The sequence below is a fragment of the Salmo salar genome, chromosome 02, assembly GCF_965601325.2.
Source record: "Salmo salar chromosome 02, fSalSal1, whole genome shotgun sequence".
Classification (NCBI taxonomy): Eukaryota; Metazoa; Chordata; class Actinopteri; order Salmoniformes; family Salmonidae; genus Salmo; species Salmo salar.
This window is the reverse complement of record NC_138292.1, coordinates 72,785,612-72,808,894: the sequence shown is the minus strand read 5'-3', so window position 1 is coordinate 72,808,894 and position 23,283 is coordinate 72,785,612. Positions and strand designations below refer to the sequence as shown.

General features: G+C 45.8%; 1 protein-coding gene across 4 annotated transcripts in view; it reads left to right on the top strand.

Moving 5' to 3' along the window:
* Positions 1–23,283, top strand: part of LOC106591328 (LIM domain-binding protein 1) — a 106,746-nt gene that overhangs the window by 71,378 nt on the left and 12,085 nt on the right. For all 4 annotated transcript variants that reach the window (XM_082966696.1, XM_082966695.1, XM_045709042.2 and 1 more), the window contains exons 2-8: positions 10,971–11,073; positions 11,475–11,519; positions 13,386–13,461; positions 13,694–13,796; positions 15,769–15,941; positions 16,228–16,350; positions 16,549–16,632. In XM_082966696.1, coding sequence (XP_082822822.1) covers positions 10,971–11,073; positions 11,475–11,519; positions 13,386–13,461; positions 13,694–13,796; positions 15,769–15,941; positions 16,228–16,350; positions 16,549–16,632 — 707 coding nt within the window. The remainder of the gene's footprint in view (positions 1–10,970; positions 11,074–11,474; positions 11,520–13,385; positions 13,462–13,693; positions 13,797–15,768; positions 15,942–16,227; positions 16,351–16,548; positions 16,633–23,283) is intronic.

Below are 23,283 nucleotides of genomic sequence, written 5' to 3'. Positions count from 1 at the left end.
GGGTAGGACTGGCTAGATGGTTGTTATAGAGAGAGGTGGAGGGGTAGGACTGGCTAGATGGTTGTTATAGAGAGAGGTGGAGGGGTAGGACTGGCTAGATGGTTGTTATAGAGAGAGGAGGAGGGGTAGGACTGGCTAGATGGTTGTTATGATAGAGAGAGGAGGAGGGGTAGGACTGGCTAGATGGTTGTTATGATAGAGAGGAGGAGGGGTAGGACTGGCTAGATGGTTGTTATAGAGAGAGGAGGAGGGGTAGGACTGGCTAGATGGTTGTTATGATAGAGAGGAGGAGGGGTAGGACTGGCTAGATGGTTGTTATAGAGAGAGGAGGAGGGGTAGGACTGGCTAGATGGTTGTTATAGAGAGAGGAGGAGGGGTAGGACTGGCTAGATGGTTGTTATGATAGAGAGGAGGAGGGGTAGGACTGGCTAGATGGTTGTTATGATAGAGAGGAGGAGGGGTAGGACTGGCTAGATGGTTGTTATGATAGAGAGGTGGAGGGGTAGGACTGGCTAGATGGTTGTTATAGAGAGAGGAGGAGGGGTAGGACTGGCTAGATGGTTGTTATAGAGAGAGGAGGAGGGGTAGGACTGGCTAGATGGTTGTTATGATAGAGAGGAGGAGGGGTAGGACTGGCTAGATGGTTGTTATAGAGAGAGGAGGAGGGGTAGGACTGGCTAGATGGTTGTTATAGAGAGAGGAGGAGGGGTAGGACTGGCTAGATGGTTGTTATAGAGAGAGGAGGAGGGGTAGGACTGGCTAGATGGTTGTTATAGAGAGAGGAGGAGGGGTAGGACTGGCTAGATGGTTGTTATGATAGAGAGAGGAGGAGGGGTAGGACTGGCTAGATGGTTGTTATGATAGAGAGAGGAGGAGGGGTAGGACTGGCTAGATGGTTGTTATGATAGAGAGGAGGAGGGGTAGGACTGGCTAGATGGTTGTTATAGAGAGAGGTGGAGGGGTAGGACTGGCTAGATGGTTGTTATAGAGAGAGGTGGAGGGGTAGGACTGGCTAGATGGTTGTTATGATAGAGAGGAGGAGGGGTAGGACTGGCTAGATGGTTGTTATGATAGAGAGAGGAGGAGGGGTAGGACTGGCTAGATGGTTGTTATAGAGAGAGGAGGAGGGGTAGGACTGGCTAGATGGTTGTTATAGAGAGAGGAGGAGGGGTAGGACTGGCTAGATGGTTGTTATAGAGAGAGGAGGAGGGGTAGGACTGGCTAGATGGTTGTTATAGAGAGAGGAGGAGGGGTAGGACTGGCTAGATGGTTGTTATGATAGAGAGGTGGAGGGGTAGGACTGGCTAGATGGTTGTTATGATAGAGAGGAGGAGGGGTAGGACTGGCTAGATGGTTGTTATAGAGAGAGGAGGAGGGGTAGGACTGGCTAGATGGTTGTTATAGAGAGAGGAGGAGGGGTAGGACTGGCTAGATGGTTGTTATAGAGAGAGGAGGAGGGGTAGGACTGGCTAGATGGTTGTTATAGAGAGAGGTGGAGGGGTAGGACTGGCTAGATGGTTGTTATAGAGAGAGGAGGAGGGGTAGGACTGGCTAGATGGTTGTTATAGAGAGAGGTGGAGGGGTAGGACTGGCTAGATGGTTGTTATAGAGAGAGGTGGAGGGGTAGGACTGGCTAGATGGTTGTTATAGAGAGAGGTGGAGGGGTAGGACTGGCTAGATGGTTGTTATGATAGAGAGAGGAGGAGGGGTAGGACTGGCTAGATGGTTGTTATGATAGAGAGGAGGAGGGGTAGGACTGGCTAGATGGTTGTTATGATAGAGAGGTGGAGGGGTAGGACTGGCTAGATGGTTGTTATGATAGAGAGGAGGAGGGGTAGGACTGGCTAGATGGTTGTTATAGAGAGAGGTGGAGGGGTAGGACTGGCTAGATGGTTGTTATGATAGAGAGGAGGAGGGGTAGGACTGGCTAGATGGTTGTTATAGAGAGAGGAGGAGGGGTAGGACTGGCTAGATGGTTGTTATAGAGAGAGGAGGAGGGGTAGGACTGGCTAGATGGTTGTTATGATAGAGAGGAGGAGGGGTAGGACTGGCTAGATGGTTGTTATGATAGAGAGGAGGAGGGGTAGGACTGGCTAGATGGTTGTTATGATAGAGAGGAGGAGGGGTAGGACTGGCTAGATGGTTGTTATAGAGAGAGGAGGAGGGGTAGGACTGGCTAGATGGTTGTTATAGAGAGAGGTGGAGGGGTAGGACTGGCTAGATGGTTGTTATAGAGAGAGGAGGAGGGGTAGGACTGGCTAGATGGTTGTTATAGAGAGAGGAGGAGGGGTAGGACTGGCTAGATGGTTGTTATGATAGAGAGGAGGAGGGGTAGGACTGGCTAGATGGTTGTTATGATAGAGAGGAGAGGGGTAGGACTGGCTAGATGGTTGTTATGAGAGAGGTGGAGGGGTAGGACTGGCTAGATGGTTGTTATGATAGAGAGGAGGAGGGGTAGGACTGGCTAGATGGTTGTTATGATAGAGAGGAGGAGGGGTAGGACTGGCTAGATGGTTGTTATGATAGAGAGGAGGAGGGGTAGGACTGGCTAGATGGTTGTTATAGAGAGAGGAGGAGGGGTAGGACTGGCTAGATGGTTGTTATAGAGAGAGGTGGAGGGGTAGGACTGGCTAGATGGTTGTTATAGAGAGAGGAGGAGGGGTAGGACTGGCTAGATGGTTGTTATGATAGAGAGGTGGAGGGGTAGGACTGGCTAGATGGTTGTTATGAGAGAGAGGAGGAGGGGTAGGACTGGCTAGATGGTTGTTATGATAGAGAGGTGGAGGGGTAGGACTGGCTAGATGGTTGTTATGATAGAGAGGAGGAGGGGTAGGACTGGCTAGATGGTTGTTATAGAGAGAGGAGGAGGGGTAGGACTGGCTAGATGGTTGTTATAGAGAGAGGAGGAGGGGTAGGACTGGCTAGATGGTTGTTATAGAGAGAGGTGGAGGGGTAGGACTGGCTAGATGGTTGTTATAGAGAGAGGAGGAGGGGTAGGACTGGCTAGATGGTTGTTATAGAGAGAGGAGGAGGGGTAGGACTGGCTAGATGGTTGTTATGATAGAGAGAGGAGGAGGGGTAGGACTGGCTAGATGGTTGTTATGATAGAGAGAGGAGGGGTAGGACTGGCTAGATGGTTGTTATAGAGAGAGGTGGAGGGGTAGGACTGGCTAGATGGTTGTTATAGAGAGAGGTGGAGGGGTAGGACTGGCTAGATGGTTGTTATGATAGAGAGGAGGAGGGGTAGGACTGGCTAGATGGTTGTTATGATAGAGAGAGGAGGAGGGGTAGGACTGGCTAGATGGTTGTTATAGAGAGAGGAGGAGGGGTAGGACTGGCTAGATGGTTGTTATGATAGAGAGGAGGAGGGGTAGGACTGGCTAGATGGTTGTTATAGAGAGAGGAGGAGGGGTAGGACTGGCTAGATGGTTGTTATAGAGAGAGGAGGAGGGGCAGGACTGGCTAGATGGTTGTTATAGAGAGAGGAGGAGGGGTAGGACTGGCTAGATGGTTGTTATAGAGAGAGGAGGAGGGGTAGGACTGGCTAGATGGTTGTTATAGAGAGAGGAGGAGGGGTAGGACTGGCTAGATGGTTGTTATAGAGAGAGGAGGAGGGGTAGGACTGGCTAGATGGTTGTTATGATAGAGAGGAGGAGGGGTAGGACTGGCTAGATGGTTGTTATAGAGAGTGGAGGAGGGGTAGGACTGGCTAGATGGTTGTTATGATAGAGAGAGGAGGAGGGGTAGGACTGGCTAGATGGTTGTTATAGAGAGAGGAGGAGGGGTAGGACTGGCTAGATGGTTGTTATGATAGAGAGGAGGAGGGGTAGGACTGGCTAGATGGTTGTTATAGAGAGAAGTGGAGGGGTAGGACTGGCTAGATGGTTGTTATGATAGAGAGGAGGAGGGGTAGGACTGGCTAGATGGTTGTTATGATAGAGAGGTGGAGGGGTAGGACTGGCTAGATGGTTGTTATAGAGAGAGGTGGAGGGGTAGGACTGGCTAGATGGTTGTTATAGAGAGAGGAGGAGGGGTAGGACTGGCTAGATGGTTGTTATGATAGAGAGAGGAGGAGGGGTAGGACTGGCTAGATGGTTGTTATGATAGAGAGGAGGAGGGGTAGGACTGGCTAGATGGTTGTTATGATAGAGAGGTGGAGGGGTAGGACTGGCTAGATGGTTGTTATAGAGAGAGGTGGAGGGGTAGGACTGGCTAGATGGTTGTTATGATAGAGAGGAGGAGGGGTAGGACTGGCTAGATGGTTGTTATGATAGAGAGGAGGAGGGGTAGGACTGGCTAGATGGTTGTTATAGAGAGAGGAGGAGGGGTACGACTGGCTAGATGGTTGTTATAGAGAGAGGTGGAGGGGTAGGACTGGCTAGATGGTTGTTATAGAGAGAGGTGGAGGGGTAGGACTGGCTAGATGGTTGTTATAGAGAGAGGAGGAGGGGTAGGACTGGCTAGATGGTTGTTATAGAGAGAGGAGGAGGGGTACGACTGGCTAGATGGTTGTTATAGAGAGAGGTGGAGGGGTAGGACTGGCTAGATGGTTGTTATGATAGAGAGGAGGAGGGGTAGGACTGGCTAGATGGTTGTTATAGAGAGAGGTGGAGGGGTAGGACTGGCTAGATGGTTGTTATGATAGAGAGGAGGAGGGGTAGGACTGGCTAGATGGTTGTTATAGAGAGAGGAGGAGGGGTAGGACTGGCTAGATGGTTGTTATAGAGAGAGGAGGAGGGGTAGGACTGGCTAGATGGTTGTTATAGAGAGAGGTGGAGGGGTAGGACTGGCTAGATGGTTGTTATAGAGAGAGATGGAGGGGTAGGACTGGCTAGATGGTTGTTATGATAGAGAGGTGGAGGGGTAGGACTGGCTAGATGGTTGTTATAGAGAGAGGAGGAGGGGTAGGACTGGCTAGATGGTTGTTATGATAGAGAGGAGGAGGGGTAGGACTGGCTAGATGGTTGTTATAGAGAGAGGAGGAGGGGTAGGACTGGCTAGATGGTTGTTATAGAGAGAGGAGGAGGGGTAGGACTGGCTAGATGGTTGTTATAGAGAGAGGTGGAGGGGTAGGACTGGCTAGATGGTTGTTATGATAGAGAGGAGGAGGGGTAGGACTGGCTAGATGGTTGTTATGATAGAGAGAGGAGGGGTAGGACTGGCTAGATGGTTGTTATAGAGAGAGGAGGAGGGGTAGGACTGGCTAGATGGTTGTTATAGAGAGAGGAGGAGGGGTAGGACTGGCTAGATGGTTGTTATAGAGAGAGGAGGAGGGGTAGGACTGGCTAGATGGTTGTTATGATAGAGAGAGGTGGAGGGGTAGGACTGGCTAGATGGTTGTTATAGAGAGTGGAGGAGGGGTAGGACTGGCTAGATGGTTGTTATGATAGAGAGAGGAGGAGGGGTAGGACTGGCTAGATGGTTGTTATAGAGAGAGGAGGAGGGGTAGGACTGGCTAGATGGTTGTTATGATAGAGAGGTGGAGGGGTAGGACTGGCTAGATGGTTGTTATAGAGAGAGGTGGAGGGGTAGGACTGGCTAGATGGTTGTTATGATAGAGAGGAGGAGGGGTAGGACTGGCTAGATGGTTGTTATAGAGAGAGGAGGAGGGGTAGGACTGGCTAGATGGTTGTTATGATAGAGAGGAGGAGGGGTAGGACTGGCTAGATGGTTGTTATAGAGAGAGGTGGAGGGGTAGGACTGGCTAGATGGTTGTTATGATAGAAAGGAGGAGGGGTAGGACTGGCTAGATGGTTGTTATAGAGAGAGGTGGAGGGGTAGGACTGGCTAGATGGTTGTTATAGAGAGAGGAGGAGGGGTAGGACTGGCTAGATGGTTGTTATAGAGAGAGGAGGAGGGGTAGGACTGGCTAGATGGTTGTTATGATAGAGAGGAGGAGGGGTAGGACTGGCTAGATGGTTGTTATGATAGAGAGGAGGAGGGGTAGGACTGGCTAGATGGTTGTTATGATAGAGAGGATGAGGGGTAGGACTGGCTAGATGGTTGTTATAGAGAGAGGAGGAGGGGTAGGACTGGCTAGATGGTTGTTATGATAGAGAGGAGGAGGGGTAGGACTGGCTAGATGGTTGTTATAGAGAGAGGAGGAGGGGTAGGACTGGCTAGATGGTTGTTATAGAGAGAGAAGGAGGGTAGGACTGGCTAGATGGTTGTTATGATAGAGAGGAGGAGGGGTAGGACTGGCTAGATGGTTGTTATGATAGAGAGGAGGAGGGGTAGGACTGGCTAGATGGTTGTTATGATAGAGAGGTGGAGGGGTAGGACTGGCTAGATGGTTGTTATAGAGAGAGGAGGAGGGTAGGACTGGCTAGATGGTTGTTATAGAGAGAGGAGGAGGGGTAGGACTGGCTAGATGGTTGTTATGATAGAGAGGAGGAGGGGTAGGACTGGCTAGATGGTTGTTATAGAGAGAGGAGGAGGGGTAGGACTGGCTAGATGGTTGTTATAGAGAGAGGAGGAGGGGTAGGACTGGCTAGATGGTTGTTATAGAGAGAGGAGGAGGGGTAGGACTGGCTAGATGGTTGTTATAGAGAGAGGAGGAGGGGTAGGACTGGCTAGATGGTTGTTATGATAGAGAGAGGAGGAGGGGTAGGACTGGCTAGATGGTTGTTATGATAGAGAGAGGAGGAGGGGTAGGACTGGCTAGATGGTTGTTATGATAGAGAGAGGAGGGGTAGGACTGGCTAGATGGTTGTTATAGAGAGAGGTGGAGGGGTAGGACTGGCTAGATGGTTGTTATAGAGAGAGGTGGAGGGGTAGGACTGGCTAGATGGTTGTTATGATAGAGAGGAGGAGGGGTAGGACTGGCTAGATGGTTGTTATGATAGAGAGAGGAGGAGGGGTAGGACTGGCTAGATGGTTGTTATAGAGAGAGGAGGAGGGGTAGGACTGGCTAGATGGTTGTTATAGAGAGAGGAGGAGGGGTAGGACTGGCTAGATGGTTGTTATAGAGAGAGGAGGAGGGGTAGGACTGGCTAGATGGTTGTTATAGAGAGAGGAGGAGGGGTAGGACTGGCTAGATGGTTGTTATGATAGAGAGGTGGAGGGGTAGGACTGGCTAGATGGTTGTTATGATAGAGAGGAGGAGGGGTAGGACTGGCTAGATGGTTGTTATAGAGAGAGGAGGAGGGGTAGGACTGGCTAGATGGTTGTTATAGAGAGAGGAGGAGGGGCAGGACTGGCTAGATGGTTGTTATAGAGAGAGGAGGAGGGTAGGACTGGCTAGATGGTTGTTATAGAGAGAGGTGGAGGGGTAGGACTGGCTAGATGGTTGTTATAGAGAGAGGTGGAGGGGTAGGACTGGCTAGATGGTTGTTATAGAGAGAGCAGGAGGGGTAGGACTGGCTAGATGGTTGTTATAGAGAGAGGTGGAGGGGTAGGACTGGCTAGATGGTTGTTATAGAGAGAGGTGGAGGGGTAGGACTGGCTAGATGGTTGTTATAGAGAGAGGTGGAGGGGTAGGACTGGCTAGATGGTTGTTATAGAGAGAGGAGGAGGGGTAGGACTGGCTAGATGGTTGTTATGATAGAGAGAGGAGGAGGGGTAGGACTGGCTAGATGGTTGTTATGATAGAGAGGATGAGGGGTAGGACTGGCTAGATGGTTGTTATAGAGAGAGGAGGAGGGGTAGGACTGGCTAGATGGTTGTTATGATAGAGAGGAGGAGGGGTAGGACTGGCTAGATGGTTGTTATAGAGAGAGGAGGAGGGGTAGGACTGGCTAGATGGTTGTTATAGAGAGAGAAGGAGGGTAGGACTGGCTAGATGGTTGTTATGATAGAGAGGAGGAGGGGTAGGACTGGCTAGATGGTTGTTATGATAGAGAGGAGGAGGGGTAGGACTGGCTAGATGGTTGTTATGATAGAGAGGTGGAGGGGTAGGACTGGCTAGATGGTTGTTATAGAGAGAGGAGGAGGGTAGGACTGGCTAGATGGTTGTTATAGAGAGAGGAGGAGGGGTAGGACTGGCTAGATGGTTGTTATGATAGAGAGGAGGAGGGGTAGGACTGGCTAGATGGTTGTTATAGAGAGAGGAGGAGGGGTAGGACTGGCTAGATGGTTGTTATAGAGAGAGGAGGAGGGGTAGGACTGGCTAGATGGTTGTTATAGAGAGAGGAGGAGGGGTAGGACTGGCTAGATGGTTGTTATAGAGAGAGGAGGAGGGGTAGGACTGGCTAGATGGTTGTTATGATAGAGAGAGGAGGAGGGGTAGGACTGGCTAGATGGTTGTTATGATAGAGAGAGGAGGAGGGGTAGGACTGGCTAGATGGTTGTTATGATAGAGAGAGGAGGGGTAGGACTGGCTAGATGGTTGTTATAGAGAGAGGTGGAGGGGTAGGACTGGCTAGATGGTTGTTATAGAGAGAGGTGGAGGGGTAGGACTGGCTAGATGGTTGTTATGATAGAGAGGAGGAGGGGTAGGACTGGCTAGATGGTTGTTATGATAGAGAGAGGAGGAGGGGTAGGACTGGCTAGATGGTTGTTATAGAGAGAGGAGGAGGGGTAGGACTGGCTAGATGGTTGTTATAGAGAGAGGAGGAGGGGTAGGACTGGCTAGATGGTTGTTATAGAGAGAGGAGGAGGGGTAGGACTGGCTAGATGGTTGTTATAGAGAGAGGAGGAGGGGTAGGACTGGCTAGATGGTTGTTATGATAGAGAGGTGGAGGGGTAGGACTGGCTAGATGGTTGTTATGATAGAGAGGAGGAGGGGTAGGACTGGCTAGATGGTTGTTATAGAGAGAGGAGGAGGGGTAGGACTGGCTAGATGGTTGTTATAGAGAGAGGAGGAGGGGCAGGACTGGCTAGATGGTTGTTATAGAGAGAGGAGGAGGGGTAGGACTGGCTAGATGGTTGTTATAGAGAGAGGTGGAGGGGTAGGACTGGCTAGATGGTTGTTATAGAGAGAGCAGGAGGGGTAGGACTGGCTAGATGGTTGTTATAGAGAGAGGTGGAGGGGTAGGACTGGCTAGATGGTTGTTATAGAGAGAGGTGGAGGGGTAGGACTGGCTAGATGGTTGTTATAGAGAGAGGTGGAGGGGTAGGACTGGCTAGATGGTTGTTATAGAGAGAGGAGGAGGGGTAGGACTGGCTAGATGGTTGTTATGATAGAGAGACGAGGAGGGGTAGGACTGGCTAGATGGTTGTTATGATAGAGAGGAGGAGGGGTAGGACTGGCTAGATGGTTGTTATGATAGAGAGGTGGAGGGGTAGGACTGGCTAGATGGTTGTTAGGATAGAGAGGAGGAGGGGTAGGATTGGCTAGATGGTTGTTATAGAGAGAGGTGGAGGGGTAGGACTGGCTAGATGGTTGTTATGATAGAGAGGAGGAGGGGTAGGACTGGCTAGATGGTTGTTATAGAGAGAGGAGGAGGGGTAGGACTGGCTAGATGGTTGTTATAGAGAGAGGAGGAGGGGTAGGACTGGCTAGATGGTTGTTATGATAGAGAGGAGGAGGGGTAGGACTGGCTAGATGGTTGTTATGATAGAGAGGAGGAGGGGTAGGACTGGCTAGATGGTTGTTATGATAGAGAGGATGAGGGGCAGGACTGGCTAGATGGTTGTTATAGAGAGAGGAGGAGGGGTAGGACTGGCTAGATGGTTGTTATAGAGAGAGGTGGAGGGGTAGGACTGGCTAGATGGTTGTTATAGAGAGAGGAGGAGGGGTAGGACTGGCTAGATGGTTGTTATAGAGAGAGGAGGAGGGGTAGGACTGGCTAGATGGTTGTTATGATAGAGAGGAGGAGGGGTAGGACTGGCTAGATGGTTGTTATGATAGAGAGGAGGAGGGGTAGGACTGGCTAGATGGTTGTTATGATAGAGAGGTGGAGGGGTAGGACTGGCTAGATGGTTGTTATGATAGAGAGGAGGAGGGGTAGGACTGGCTAGATGGTTGTTATGATAGAGAGGAGGAGGGGTAGGACTGGCTAGATGGTTGTTATGATAGAGAGGAGGAGGGGTAGGACTGGCTAGATGGTTGTTATAGAGAGAGGAGGAGGGGTAGGACTGGCTAGATGGTTGTTATAGAGAGAGGTGGAGGGGTAGGACTGGCTAGATGGTTGTTATAGAGAGAGGAGGAGGGGTAGGACTGGCTAGATGGTTGTTATGATAGAGAGGTGGAGGGGTAGGACTGGCTAGATGGTTGTTATGATAGAGAGGAGGAGGGGTAGGACTGGCTAGATGGTTGTTATGATAGAGAGGTGGAGGGGTAGGACTGGCTAGATGGTTGTTATGATAGAGAGGAGGAGGGGTAGGACTGGCTAGATGGTTGTTATAGAGAGAGGAGGAGGGGTAGGACTGGCTAGATGGTTGTTATAGAGAGAGGAGGAGGGGTAGGACTGGCTAGATGGTTGTTATAGAGAGAGGAGGAGGGGTAGGACTGGCTAGATGGTTGTTATAGAGAGAGGAGGAGGGGTAGGACTGGCTAGATGGTTGTTATAGAGAGAGAGGAGGAGGGGTAGGACTGGCTAGACGGTTGTTATGATAGAGAGAGGGTTAGATGGTGTAAGGGGTCAGTTTAGGGGCATAGAAGGAGGGGTGGCTGCGATGGGAGAGGGGATACAGGGCAGTGTGTACAAGTGTTATTGGTTTGGGCCCGGGAAGTTGTTATCCTGCACCTTTATGTTAGGAGCACTGTGTTAGTGTGTCTCTGTGTGTGTGTGGCTGCTGACCTGTGAATGAGTGCAGCCAAGTGAAACTAGGGCAGAACTGGTCTACCCTACTAGTGTCCACACACACACACTTATCACTTAAAGATGCTCTATGCAGAAATCGCTCCGCCATTTCCCGGTTGATATAATTATAATAGTTCGCTTAATTTCAGTTCATGTGACAAAACAAGCATAGTCTGGTCGCCCAAAAAGTGACACATTTCAACTTGAATTATAATAACTAATCATGTATTCTGTACAGTGGCTACATATATAGTCATTCCAGTTGTGATGCTCTCTGTCTTTCAGGCTGTTCCTCCAAGTCATTCAAGCTGTACTCTCCAAAGGAGCCCCCCAACGGCAGCTCCTTTCCCCCCTTCCACCCCGGCACCATGCTGGACAGAGACCTGGGGTGAGTAGGATACACACACCACAAACACTGTTGCATTCTGGGTGTCATTTTGTGGTGCTTTTTGGAGTGTGTGTGTGTGTGTGTGTGTGTGTGTGTGTGTGTCTTGCTGAGTCAGGGTGAGCGGTTAGCTCCTCCCCTGAGATGGATTGTTACAGGAAGTCCTGCTAGCTCGTCCAGATCTCAGGGTGATTGATTTGACTGCTGCATGTGTGTTTGTGTGTGTGTGTGTGTGTGTGTGTGTTGCGGGGGGTATATGTCCAGGCTAACTGTCTTCTCTGGTTCTTACAGATAACAGGCATCAGTTACAATTCACATTTTTGTGTGGAGAAAGACAAGTATTAAACTAGATATTTATTTATTTGTTTTCTCTCTTCTTTCTCTCTCTCTCTCTCTCTCTGCAGCCCAACCCCCATGTACCCCCCCTCATACCTGGAGCCTGGAATAGGGTAAGACCTACTGACCGTTTCTACTTTAGTCTGGATGTTTATTAACTAGATATCACAGACCTACATCCATTTTGCTACCGTCAGTGTTTGTAGTGGATTGAAATATGTGCCTGTACTCAGTTTAGGTTCCAGTACCGTTTCCAGTTGAAGTGGGAAGTTTATATACACTTAGGTTGGAGTCATTAAAACTCGTTTTTCAACCACTCCACAAATTTCTTGTTAACAAACTATAGGTTTGGCAAGTCGGTTAGGACATCTACTTTGTGCATGACACAAGTCATTTTTCCAACAATTGTTTACAGACAGATTATTTCACTTATAACTCACTGTATCACAATTCCAGTGGGTCAGAAGTTTACATACACTAAGTTGACTGTGCCTTTAAACAGCTTGGAACATTCCAGAAAATTATGCCGTGGCTTTAGAAGCTTCTGATAGGCTCATTGACATCATTTGAGTCAACTGTAGGTGTACCTGTGGATGTATTTCAAGGCCTACCTTCAAATTCAGTGCCTCTTTGCTTGACATCAGGGGAAAATCAAAAGAAATCAGCCAAGACGTCAAAAAAACATTTGTAGACCTCCACAAGTCTGGTTCTTCCTTGGGAGCAATTTCCAAACGCCTGAAGGTACCACGTTCATCTGTACAAACAATATTACGCAAGTATAAACACCATGGGACCACGCAGCCATCATACCGCTCAGGAAGGAGACGCGTTCTGTCTCCTAGAGATGAACGTACTTTGGTGCGAAAAGTGCAAATCAATCCCAGAACAACTGCAAAGGACCTTGTGACGATGCTGCAGGAAACCGGTACAAAAGTATCTATATCCACAGTAAAACGAGTCCTATATCGACATAACCTGAAAGGCTGCTCAGCAAGGAAGAAGCCACTGCTCCAAAACCGCCATAAAAAAGCCAGACTACAGTTTGCAACTGCACATGGGGACAAAGATCGTACTTTTTGGATGAAGCAAAAATAGAACTGTTTGGCCATAATGACCATCGTTATGTTTTGAGGATAAAGGGGGAGGCTTGCAAGCCGAAGAACACCATCCCAAATTTGAAGCAGGGGGGTGGTGGCATCATGTTGTGGGGGTGCTTTGCTGCAGGAGGGGCTGGTGCATGTCACAAAATAGATGGCATCATGAGGAAGGAAAATTATGTGGATATAATGAAGCAACATCTCAAGACATCAGTCAGGAAGTTAAAGCTTGGTTGCAAATGGGTCTTCCAAATGGACAATGACCCCAAACATACTCCCAAAGTTGTGGCAAAATGGCTTAAGGACGACAAAGTCAAGGTATTGGAGTGGCCATCACAAAGCCCTGACCTCAATCCCATAGAAAATGTGTGGGCAGAACTGAAAAAGTGTGTGCGAGCTATGAGGCCTACAAACCTGACTCAGTTACACCTGCTCTGTCAGTAGGAATGGGCCAAAATTCACCCCACTTATTGTGGGATGCTTGTGGAAGGCTACCCAAAACATTTGACCCAAGTTAAACAATTTCAAGGCAATGCTACCAAATACTAATTGAGTGTATGTAAACTTCTGACCCACAGGGAATGTGATGAAAGAAATCAAAGCTGAAATAAATCATTTTCTCTACTATTATTCTGACATTTCACATTCTTAAATAAAGTGGTGATCCTAACTGACCTAAGACAGGGAATCTTTTACCAGGATTAAATGTTAGGAATTGTGAAAAACAGAGTTTAAATGTATTTGACTAAGGTGTATGTAAACTTCCGACTTCAACTGTATATTTAGGTGCCGTTAAAGCCAGTATTCTATAACAGGTGCCGTTACTTCGGCCCAAGTCAAGCAATTGCTACATGTAACCTGTCCTGTCTGTCTGTCTCTCAGGAGACACACACCGTACGGGAACCAGACAGACTACAGGATATTTGAGCTCAACAAACGGCTACAGAACTGGACAGAGGTAGAGAGGAGCTGAACGCTTAACTTCATCTCTCTGCCCGTCTGTCTGCCCGTCTGTCTGCCCGTCTGTCTGCCCGTCTGTCTGCCCGTCTGTCTGCCCGTCTGTCTATCATTCTTCTTCCCCCTCGTTCTCACGTTGTTTTACTAAGACTACCATACTGAATACTATGCTAACTCTCTCTCTCTCTCTCTCTCTCTCTCTCTCTCTCTCTCTCTCTCTCTCCTCTCTCTAGGAATGTGATAATCTGTGGTGGGATGCGTTCACTACAGAGTTCTTTGAGGACGATGCCATGTTGACCATAACCTTCTGTCTGGAGGACGGGCCCAAGAGATACAGTAAGAACACACACACACACACATAGATAGATAGACGGACAGACGGACGGACGGACAGTGCTCTCAACACTCAAATCATGAGTTGTTGTTGTATTCTTCTACGTCCTGTTATTAGATTCAAATCAAATGTTTTAGGTCACATGACTAACCGGGAAATGCTTCATAGACAACAGGTGTAGACTAACAGGGAAATGCTTCATAGACAACAGGTGTAGACTGACAGGGAAATGCTTCATAGACAACAGGTGTAGACTGACAGGGAAATGCTTCATAGACAACAGATGTAGACTAACAGGGAAATGCTTCATAGACAACAGGTGTAGACTAACAGGGAAATGCTTCATAGACAACAGGTGTAGACTAACAGGGAAATGCTTCATAGACAACAGGTGTAGACTGACAGGGAAATGCTTCATAGACAACAGGTGTAGACTGACAGGGAAATGCTTCATAGACAACAGGTGTAGACTGACAGGGAAATGCTTCATAGACAACAGGTGTAGACTAACAGGGAAATGCTTCATAGACAACAGGTGTAGACTAACAGGGAAATGCTTCATAGACAACAGGTGTAGACTAACAGGGAAATGCTTCATAGACAACAGGTGTAGACTAACAGGGAAATGCTTCATAGACAACAGGTGTAGACTAACAGGGAAATGCTTCATAGACAACAGGTGTAGACTAACAGGGAAATGATTCATAGACAACAGGTGTAGACTGACAGGGAAATGCTTCATAGACAACAGGTGTAGACTAACAGGGAAATGCTTCATAGACAACAGGTGTAGACTAACAGGGAAATGCTTCATAGACAACAGGTGTAGACTGACAGGGAAATGCTTCATAGACAACAGGTGTAGACTGACAGGGAAATGCTTCATAGACAACAGGTGTAGACTGACAGGGAAATGCTTTCCAACAATGCAGAGTTAAAGATGAGAATAAACAAATATTGAAATTGTGACACGAGGAAGAAATTCACAGTGAATAACAATAAGGAGTGAAAATAACATGGTTATATACAGGGAGTACCAGTACTGAGTCAATGTGTAGGGGTACGAGGTAGTAACATGGTTATATACAGGGAGTACCAGTACTGAGTCAATGTGCAGGGCTATGAGGTAGTAACATGGTTATATACAGGGAGTACCAGTACTGAGTCAATGTACAGGGCTATGAGGTAGTAACATGGTTATATACAGGGAGTACCAGTACTGAGTCAATGTGCAGGGCTATGAGGTAATAACATGGTTATATACAGGGAGTACCAGTACTGAGTCAATGTGTAGGGGTATGAGGTAGTAACATGGTTATATACAGGGAGTACCAGTACTGAGTCAATGTGTAGGGGTACGAGGTAGTAACATGGTTATATAAAGGGAGTACCAGTACTGAGTCAATGTGTAGGGCTATGAGGTAGTAACATGGTTATATACAGGAAGTACCAGTACTGAGTCAATGTGTAGGGCTATGAGGTAATTGAGGTAGCTATGTACTGTACATATAGGTAGGGGTGAAGTGACTCGGCAACAGGATAGACAACAGACAGTAGCAGCAGCTTTGGTGGTGAGTATGAAAGTGTGGTGTCAGTGTGTGTGTGTGTTGGGTGTAAGTATGTGTGGTGTCAGTATGTGAGTGTGTGTGTTGGGTGTAAGTATGTGTGGTGTCAGTATGTGTGTGTGTGTGTGTGTGTGTTTGGTGTAAGTATGAGTGGTGTCAGTATGTGAGTGTGTGTGTGTGCATAGACAATGCAAGAGAGTTGGTGTCAAAAAGTCATGATTCTAGTCTGTTTTGTAATGAATACGGGCCAGTTTCCTGGACACAGACTAAGCCTGGATTCTGCATTGATCTGGCTGATTGGTTCAGGACCAGGGTTAATGTGTGTCTGGGAAACCAACCTCTAAGACTGTTGTTGTGTACTTACGCTCCACTGTTCTTCTGCTTCCTGTCTCCTCCTCCTCCTCCGCAGCGATTGGCCGGACGTTGATCCCGCGGTACTTCCGGAGTATATTCGAGGGGGGCGCCACCGACCTTTACTACGTGTTGAAGCACCCCAAAGAGTCCTTCCACAACAACTTCGTCTCGCTGGACTGTGACCAGTGTACCATGGTTACGCAGAACGGAAAACCCATGTTCACACAGGTGTGTGCGTGTGCGTGCGCGTGTGCGTGCGTGCGCGCAGGCTATGTCTTTCCTGCGGACACTATTGTAAACATGAGGCATAATCCTAACATCAAAATCTGCATTTGTAACTGAACTGAATGAGTTCAGTGCCTCTTCTATGTGAAAGTCTACACATGTAAATCATGCTAGGATTCGGCCCATAGTTGCTGGTGAATTGCTATCTTTGCACACAACAAATATTGTGAACATAACTTTGGGGATCTCCTTTTGTAGAAAGTGCAACCCTGACCTCTGACCCCTCTAGGTGTGTGTGGAGGGTCGTCTGTACCTGGAGTTCATGTTTGACGACATGATGAGGATCAAGACGTGGCACTTCAGCATCCGACAGCACCGTGAACTGATACCACGCAGTATACTGGCCATGCACGTGAGTTACACACACACACACACACACACACACACACACACACACACACACACACACACACACACGTTCACCTGTTGTCTAATAGCGATGGTAGACAGATCAATACATGGTGTCCGACCTCTGTAACCCCTGACCTCTGTAACCCCTGACCTCTGTAACCCCTGACCTCTGTAACCCCTGACCTCTCTAACCCTACAGGCCCAGGACCCCCAGATGTTAGACCAGCTGTCTAAGAACATCACCAGATGTGGACTGTCTAACTCCACCCTCAACTACCTCCGAGTGAGTACACACAAACATCAACAACAACAAACGTAGATCACTACCTCCCAGTGAGTACACACAAACATCAACAACAACAAACGTAGATCACTACCTCCCAGTGAGTACACACAAACATCAACAACAACAAACGTAGATCACTACCTCCCAGTGAGTACACACAAACATCAACAACAACAAACGTAGATCACTACCTCCCAGTGAGTACACACAAACATCAACAACAACAAACGTAGATCCCTACCTTGATACAGTGCCTTGCAAAAGTATTCTCATACCCCTTGGATTTCTTCTAATTGTATTGTGTTACAAGGCGCGATAGATTTAATAATAGATTTAATTGTACTTTTTTTGTCAACAATTTACTCAATACTCTGTCAATTCTATTTTTTTTAAGATTAATAAGAATTGGATAACTAAAATATAGTCGTAGCCCCTTTGTTTAGGAAAGTGTAAATTAATTCAGGAGTAAAAAATAAAATGATACAATGACTAAGAGGTTAAAGTGCAAACTGTCAGCTTTCATTTGAGGGTATTTTCATCCACATCGGGTGAACCGTTTAGAAATTACAGCACTTTTTCTATGTGGTCCCCCATTTAAAGGGGACCAAAAGTATTAGGATACATTCACTTGCCTATTAAAGTAGTTACTATCACACAATGACTACATCAAGCTGGTGACTCTACAAACTGGCTGGATGCATTTTCTGTTTTTTGGTTGCGTTTCAGATTATTTTGTTCCCAATAGAAATTCATGTTAAATAATGTATTGTGTCATTTTAGAGTCACTTCTATTTTAAATAAGAATGGAATATATTTCTAAACACTAATACATTAATGTGGATGCTACCATGATTACGGATAGTCAAGTATGAATTGTGAATAATGATATGTGAGAAAGTTACAGACCCGTAAATATCATAGCCCCCAATGCTATCCTCCCCTCTTATTGTAATGGTGAGAGGATATCATGTTCCTGATAGGTATAGTAGTAGTTTAACATAGTACTGATAGGTATAGTAGTAGTTTAATATAGTACTGATAGGCATAGTAGTAGTTTAACATAGTACTGATAGGCATAGTAGTAGTTTAACATAGTACTGATAGGTATAGTAGTAGTTTAATATAGTACTGATAGGAATAGTAGTAGTTTAACATAGTACTGATAGGTATAGTAGTAGTTTAATATACCGTAATTTCCGGACTATTAAGCGCACCTGAATATAAGCCGCACCCACTGAATGTATTTTTTTTTTTTGATTTTGAACATAAATAAGCCGCACATGTCTATAAGCCGCAGGTGCCTACCGGTACATTGAAACAAATGAACTTTACACAGGCTTTAACGAAACACGGCTTGTAACAAAAATAAATAGGCTTTAACGAAACACGGCTTGTAACAAAAAATTAAAAATTAGCAGTAAGCTTTAGTTGTCTTTTTGCACTGAGTCAATTCCTCACGCTGCTGTTTCCAACGTCTTATCATCGACTCATTAAGACCAAGCTCCCGTGCAGCAGCTCTATTTCCTTTTCCAACAGCCAGATCAATCGCCTTCAACTTGAAAGCTGCATCATATGCATTTCTCCGTGTTTTTGCCATGATGAGGGTGACAAAATGACTACCGTAGTCAGAATGATGGGAAGTTTGAGAGCGCTCGATTTAATCTAAACAGTAAACAAAAAAGTTGTTTGACCTTAACCCGTTCGGCAATTTCATTGGTCTAATGAAAGCTTCATGCCGCCAAAAAACTGAGCACGTCACAGAATGTGTTTTAAAAAAAAAAAAATCCATATATTAACCGCGTCATTGTTTAAGCCGCGAGGTTCAAAGCCTGGGAAAAAAGTTGCGGCTTATAGTCCAGAAATTACGGTAGTACTGATAGGCATAGTAGTAGTTTAACATAGTACTGATAGGTATAGTAGTAGTTTAACATAGTGCTGATAGGCATAGTAGTAGTTTAACATAGTACTGATAGGCATAGTAGTAGTTTAACATAGTACTGATAGGTATAGTAGTAGTTTAACATAGTACTGATAGGTATAGTAGTAGTTTAACATAGTACTGATAGGTATAGTAGTAGTTTCGCATAGTACTGATGGGTAGGGTAGTACATAGTACTGATGGGTAGGGTGGTACATAGTACTGATAGGTAGGGTAGTAGTTTAACATAGTACTGATGGGTAGGGTAGTAGTTTAACAGTACTGATGGGTAGGGTGGTACATAGTACTGATAGGTAGGGTAGTAGTTTAACATAGTACTGATAGGTAGGGTAGTAGTTTAACATAGTACTGATGGGTAGGGTAGTACAAGGTACTGATAGGTAGGGTAGTAGTTTAACATAGTACTGATGGGTAGGGTAGTACATAGTACTGATGGGTAGGATAGTAGTTTAACATAGTACTGATGGGTAGGGTGGTTCATAGTACTGATGGGTAGGTGGTTCATAGTACTGATAGGTAGGGTAGTAGTTTAACATTGTACTGATAGGTAGGGTAGTAGTTTAACATAGTACTGATAGGTAGGATAGTACTGATAGGTAGGATAGTACTGATAGGTAGGATAGTACTGATAGGTAGGGTAGTACTGATAGGTAGGGTAGTACTGATAGGTAGGGTAGTACTGATAGGTAGGGTAGTACTGATAGGTAGGGTAGTACTGATAGGTAGGGTAGTACATAGTACTGATAGGTAGGGTAGTACATAGTACTGATGGGTAGGGTAGTACATAGTACTGATAGGTAGGGTAGTACATAGTACTGATAGGTAGGGTAGTACATAGTACTGATAGGTAGGGTAGTACATAGTACTGATAGGTAGGGTAGTACATAGTACTGATAGGTAGGGTAGTACATAGTACTGATGGGTAGGGTAGTAGTTTAACATAGTACTGATAGGTAGGGTAGTAGTTTAACAGTACTGATGGGTAGGGTAGTAGTTTAACAGTACTGATGGGTAGGGTGGTACATAGTACTGATAGGTAGGGTAGTAGTTTAACATAGTACTGATAGGTAGGGTAGTAGTTTAACATAGTACTGATAGGTAGGGTAGTAGTTTAACATTGTACTGATAGGTAGGGTAGTACAAGGTACTGATAGGTAGGGTAGTAGTTTAACATAGTACTGATGGGTAGGGTAGTACATAGTACTGATAGGTAGGGTAGTAGTTTAACATAGTACTGATGGGTAGGGTAGTAGTTTAACAGTACTGATGGGTAGGGTGGTACATAGTACTGATAGGTAGGGTAGTAGTTTAACATTGTACTGATAGGTAGGATAGTACTGATAGGTAGGATAGTACTGATAGGTAGGATAGTACTGATAGGTAGGATAGTACTGATAGGTAGGATAGTACTGATAGGTAGGATAGTACTGATAGGTAGGATAGTACTGATAGGTAGGGTAGTGGATAGTACTGATAGGTAGGGTAGTACATAGTACTGATAGGTAGGGTAGTACATAGTACTGATGGGTAGGGTAGTACATAGTACTGATGGGTAGGGTAGTACATAGTACTGATGGGTAGGGTAGTACATAGTACTGATGGGTAGGGTAGTATATAGTACTGATGGGTAGGGTAGTACATAGTACTGATGGGTAGGGTAGTACATAGTACTGATGGGTAGGGTAGTACATAGTACTGATAGGTAGGGTAGTACATAGTACTGATGGGTAGGGTAGTACATAGTACTGATGGGTAGGGTAGTACATAGTACTGATAGGTAGGGTAGTACATAGTACTTCTAGGTAGGGTAGTACATAGTACTGCTAGGTAGGGTAGTACATGGTACTGATAGGTAGGGTAGTACATAGTACTGATAGGTAGGGTAGTACATAGTACTGATAGGTAGGGTAGTACATAGTACTGATAGGTAGGGTAGTACATAGTACTGATGGGTAGGGTAGTAGTTTAACATAGTACTGATGGGTAGGGTAGTAGTTTAACATAGTACTGATAGGTAGGGTAGTAGTTTAACAGTACTGATGGGTAGGGTGGTACGTAGTAGTGATAGGGAGGGTAGTAGTTTAACATAGTACTCATAGGTAGGGTAGTACATAGTACTGATAGGTAGGGTAGTACATAGTACTGATAGGTAGGGTAGTACATAGTACTGATAGGTAGGGTAGTAGTTTAACATAGTACTGATGGGTAGGGTAGTACAAGGTACTGATAGGTAGGGTAGTAGTTTAACATAGTACTGATGGGTAGGGTAGTACATGGTACTGATAGGTAGGATAGTAGTTTAACATAGTACTGATGGGTAGGGTGGTTCATAGTACTGATGGGTAGGGTGGTTCATAGTACTGATAGGTAGGGTAGTAGTTTAACATTGTACTGATAGGTAGGGTAGTAGTTTAACATAGTACTGATAGGTAGGATAGTACTGATAGGTAGGATAGTACTGATAGGTAGGATAGTACTGATAGGTAGGATAGTACATAGTACTGATAGGTAGGATAGTACATAGTACTGATAGGTAGGGTAGTATATAGTACTGATGGGTAGGGTAGTAGTTTAACATAGTACTGATGGGTAGGGTAGTAGTTTAACATAGTATTGATGGGTAGGGTAGTAGTTTAACATAGTACTGATGGGTAGGGTGGTACATAGTACTGATGGGTAGGGTAGTAGTTTAACAGTACTGATGGGTAGGGTGGTACATAGTACTGATAGGTAGGGTAGTAGTTTAACATAGTACTGATAGGTAGGGTAGTAGTTTAACATAGTACTGATGGGTAGGGTAGTACAAGGTACTGATAGGTAGGGTAGTAGTTTAACATAGTACTGATGGGTAGGGTAGTACATAGTACTGATAGGTAGGATAGTAGTTTAACATAGTACTGATGGGTAGGGTGGTTCATAGTACTGATGGGTAGGGTGGTTCATAGTACTGATAGGTAGGGTAGTAGTTTAACATTGTACTGATAGGTAGGGTAGTAGTTTAACATAGTACTGATAGGTAGGATAGTACTGATAGGTAGGATAGTACTGATAGGTAGGATAGTACTACTAGGTAGGATAGTACTACTAGGTAGGATAGTACTACTAGTTAGGATAGTACTGATAGGTAGGATAGTACTGATAGGTAGGGTAGTACTGATAGGTAGGGTAGTACTGATAGGTAGGGTAGTACTGATAGGTAGGGTAGTACATAGTACTGATAGGTAGGGTAGTACATAGTACTGATGGGTAGGGTAGTACATAGTACTGATGGGTAGGGTAGTACATAGTACTGATCGGTAGGGTAGTACATAGTACTGATGGGTAGGGTATTACATAGTACTGATGGGTAGGGTAGTACATAGTACTGATGGGTAGGGTAGTACATAGTACTGATGGGTAGGGTAGTACATAGTACTGATGGGTAGGGTAGTACATAGTACTGATGGGTAGGGTAGTAGTTTAACAAAGTTCTGATGGGTAGGGTAGTAGTTTAACATAGTACTGATGGGTAGGGTAGTAGTTTAACATAGTACTGATGGGTAGGGTAGTAGTTTAACATAGTACTGATAGGTAGGGTAGTACATAGTACTGATAGGTAGGGTAGTACATAGTACTGATGGGTAGGGTAGTACATAGTACTGATGGGTAGGTCAGTACATAGTACTGATAGGTAGGGTAGTACATAGTACTGATGGGTAGGGTAGTACATAGTACTGATGTGTAGGGTAGTACATAGTACTGATGGGTAGGGTAGTACATAGTACTGATGGGTAGGGTAGTACATAGTACTGATGGGTAGGGTAGTACATAGTACTGATGGGTAGGGTAGTACATAGTACTGATGGGTAGGGTAGTACATAGTACTGATAGGTAGGGTAGTACATAGTACTGATAGGTAGGGTAGTACATAGTACTGATAGGTAGGGTGGTACATAGTACTGATGGGTAGGGTGGTAGTTTAACATAGTACTGATAGGTAGGGTAGTACATAGTACTGATAGGTAGGGTAGTACATAGTACTGATAGGTAGGGTAGTACATAGTACTGATAGGTAGGGTAGTACATAGTACTGATAGGTAGGGTAGTACATAGTACTGATAGGTAGGGTAGTACATAGTACTGATAGGTAGGGTAGTACATGGTACTGATAGGTAGGGTAGTACATGGTACTGATAGGTAGGGTAGTACATAGTACTGATGGGTAGGGTAGTAGTTTAACATAGTACTGATGGGTAGGGTAGTAGTTTAACATAGTACTGATAGGTAGGGTAGTACATAGTACTGATAGGTAGGGTAGTACATAGTACTGATAGGTAGGGTAGTACATAGTACTGATAGGTAGGGTAGTACATAGTACTGATAGGTAGGGTAGTACATAGTACTGATAGGTAGGGTAGTACATAGTACTGATAGGTAGGGTAGTACATGGTACTGATAGGTAGGGTAGTACATGGTACTGATAGGTAGGGTAGTACATAGTACTGATGGGTAGGGTAGTAGTTTAACATAGTACTGATGGGTAGGGTAGTAGTTTAACATAGTACTGATGGGTAGGGTAGTAGTTTAACAGTACTGATGGGTAGGGTGGTACGTAGTAGTGATAGGGAGGGTAGTAGTTTAACATAGTACTGATAGGTAGGGTAGTACATAGTACTGATAGGTAGGGTAGTACATAGTACTGATGGGTAGGGTAGTACATAGTACTGATG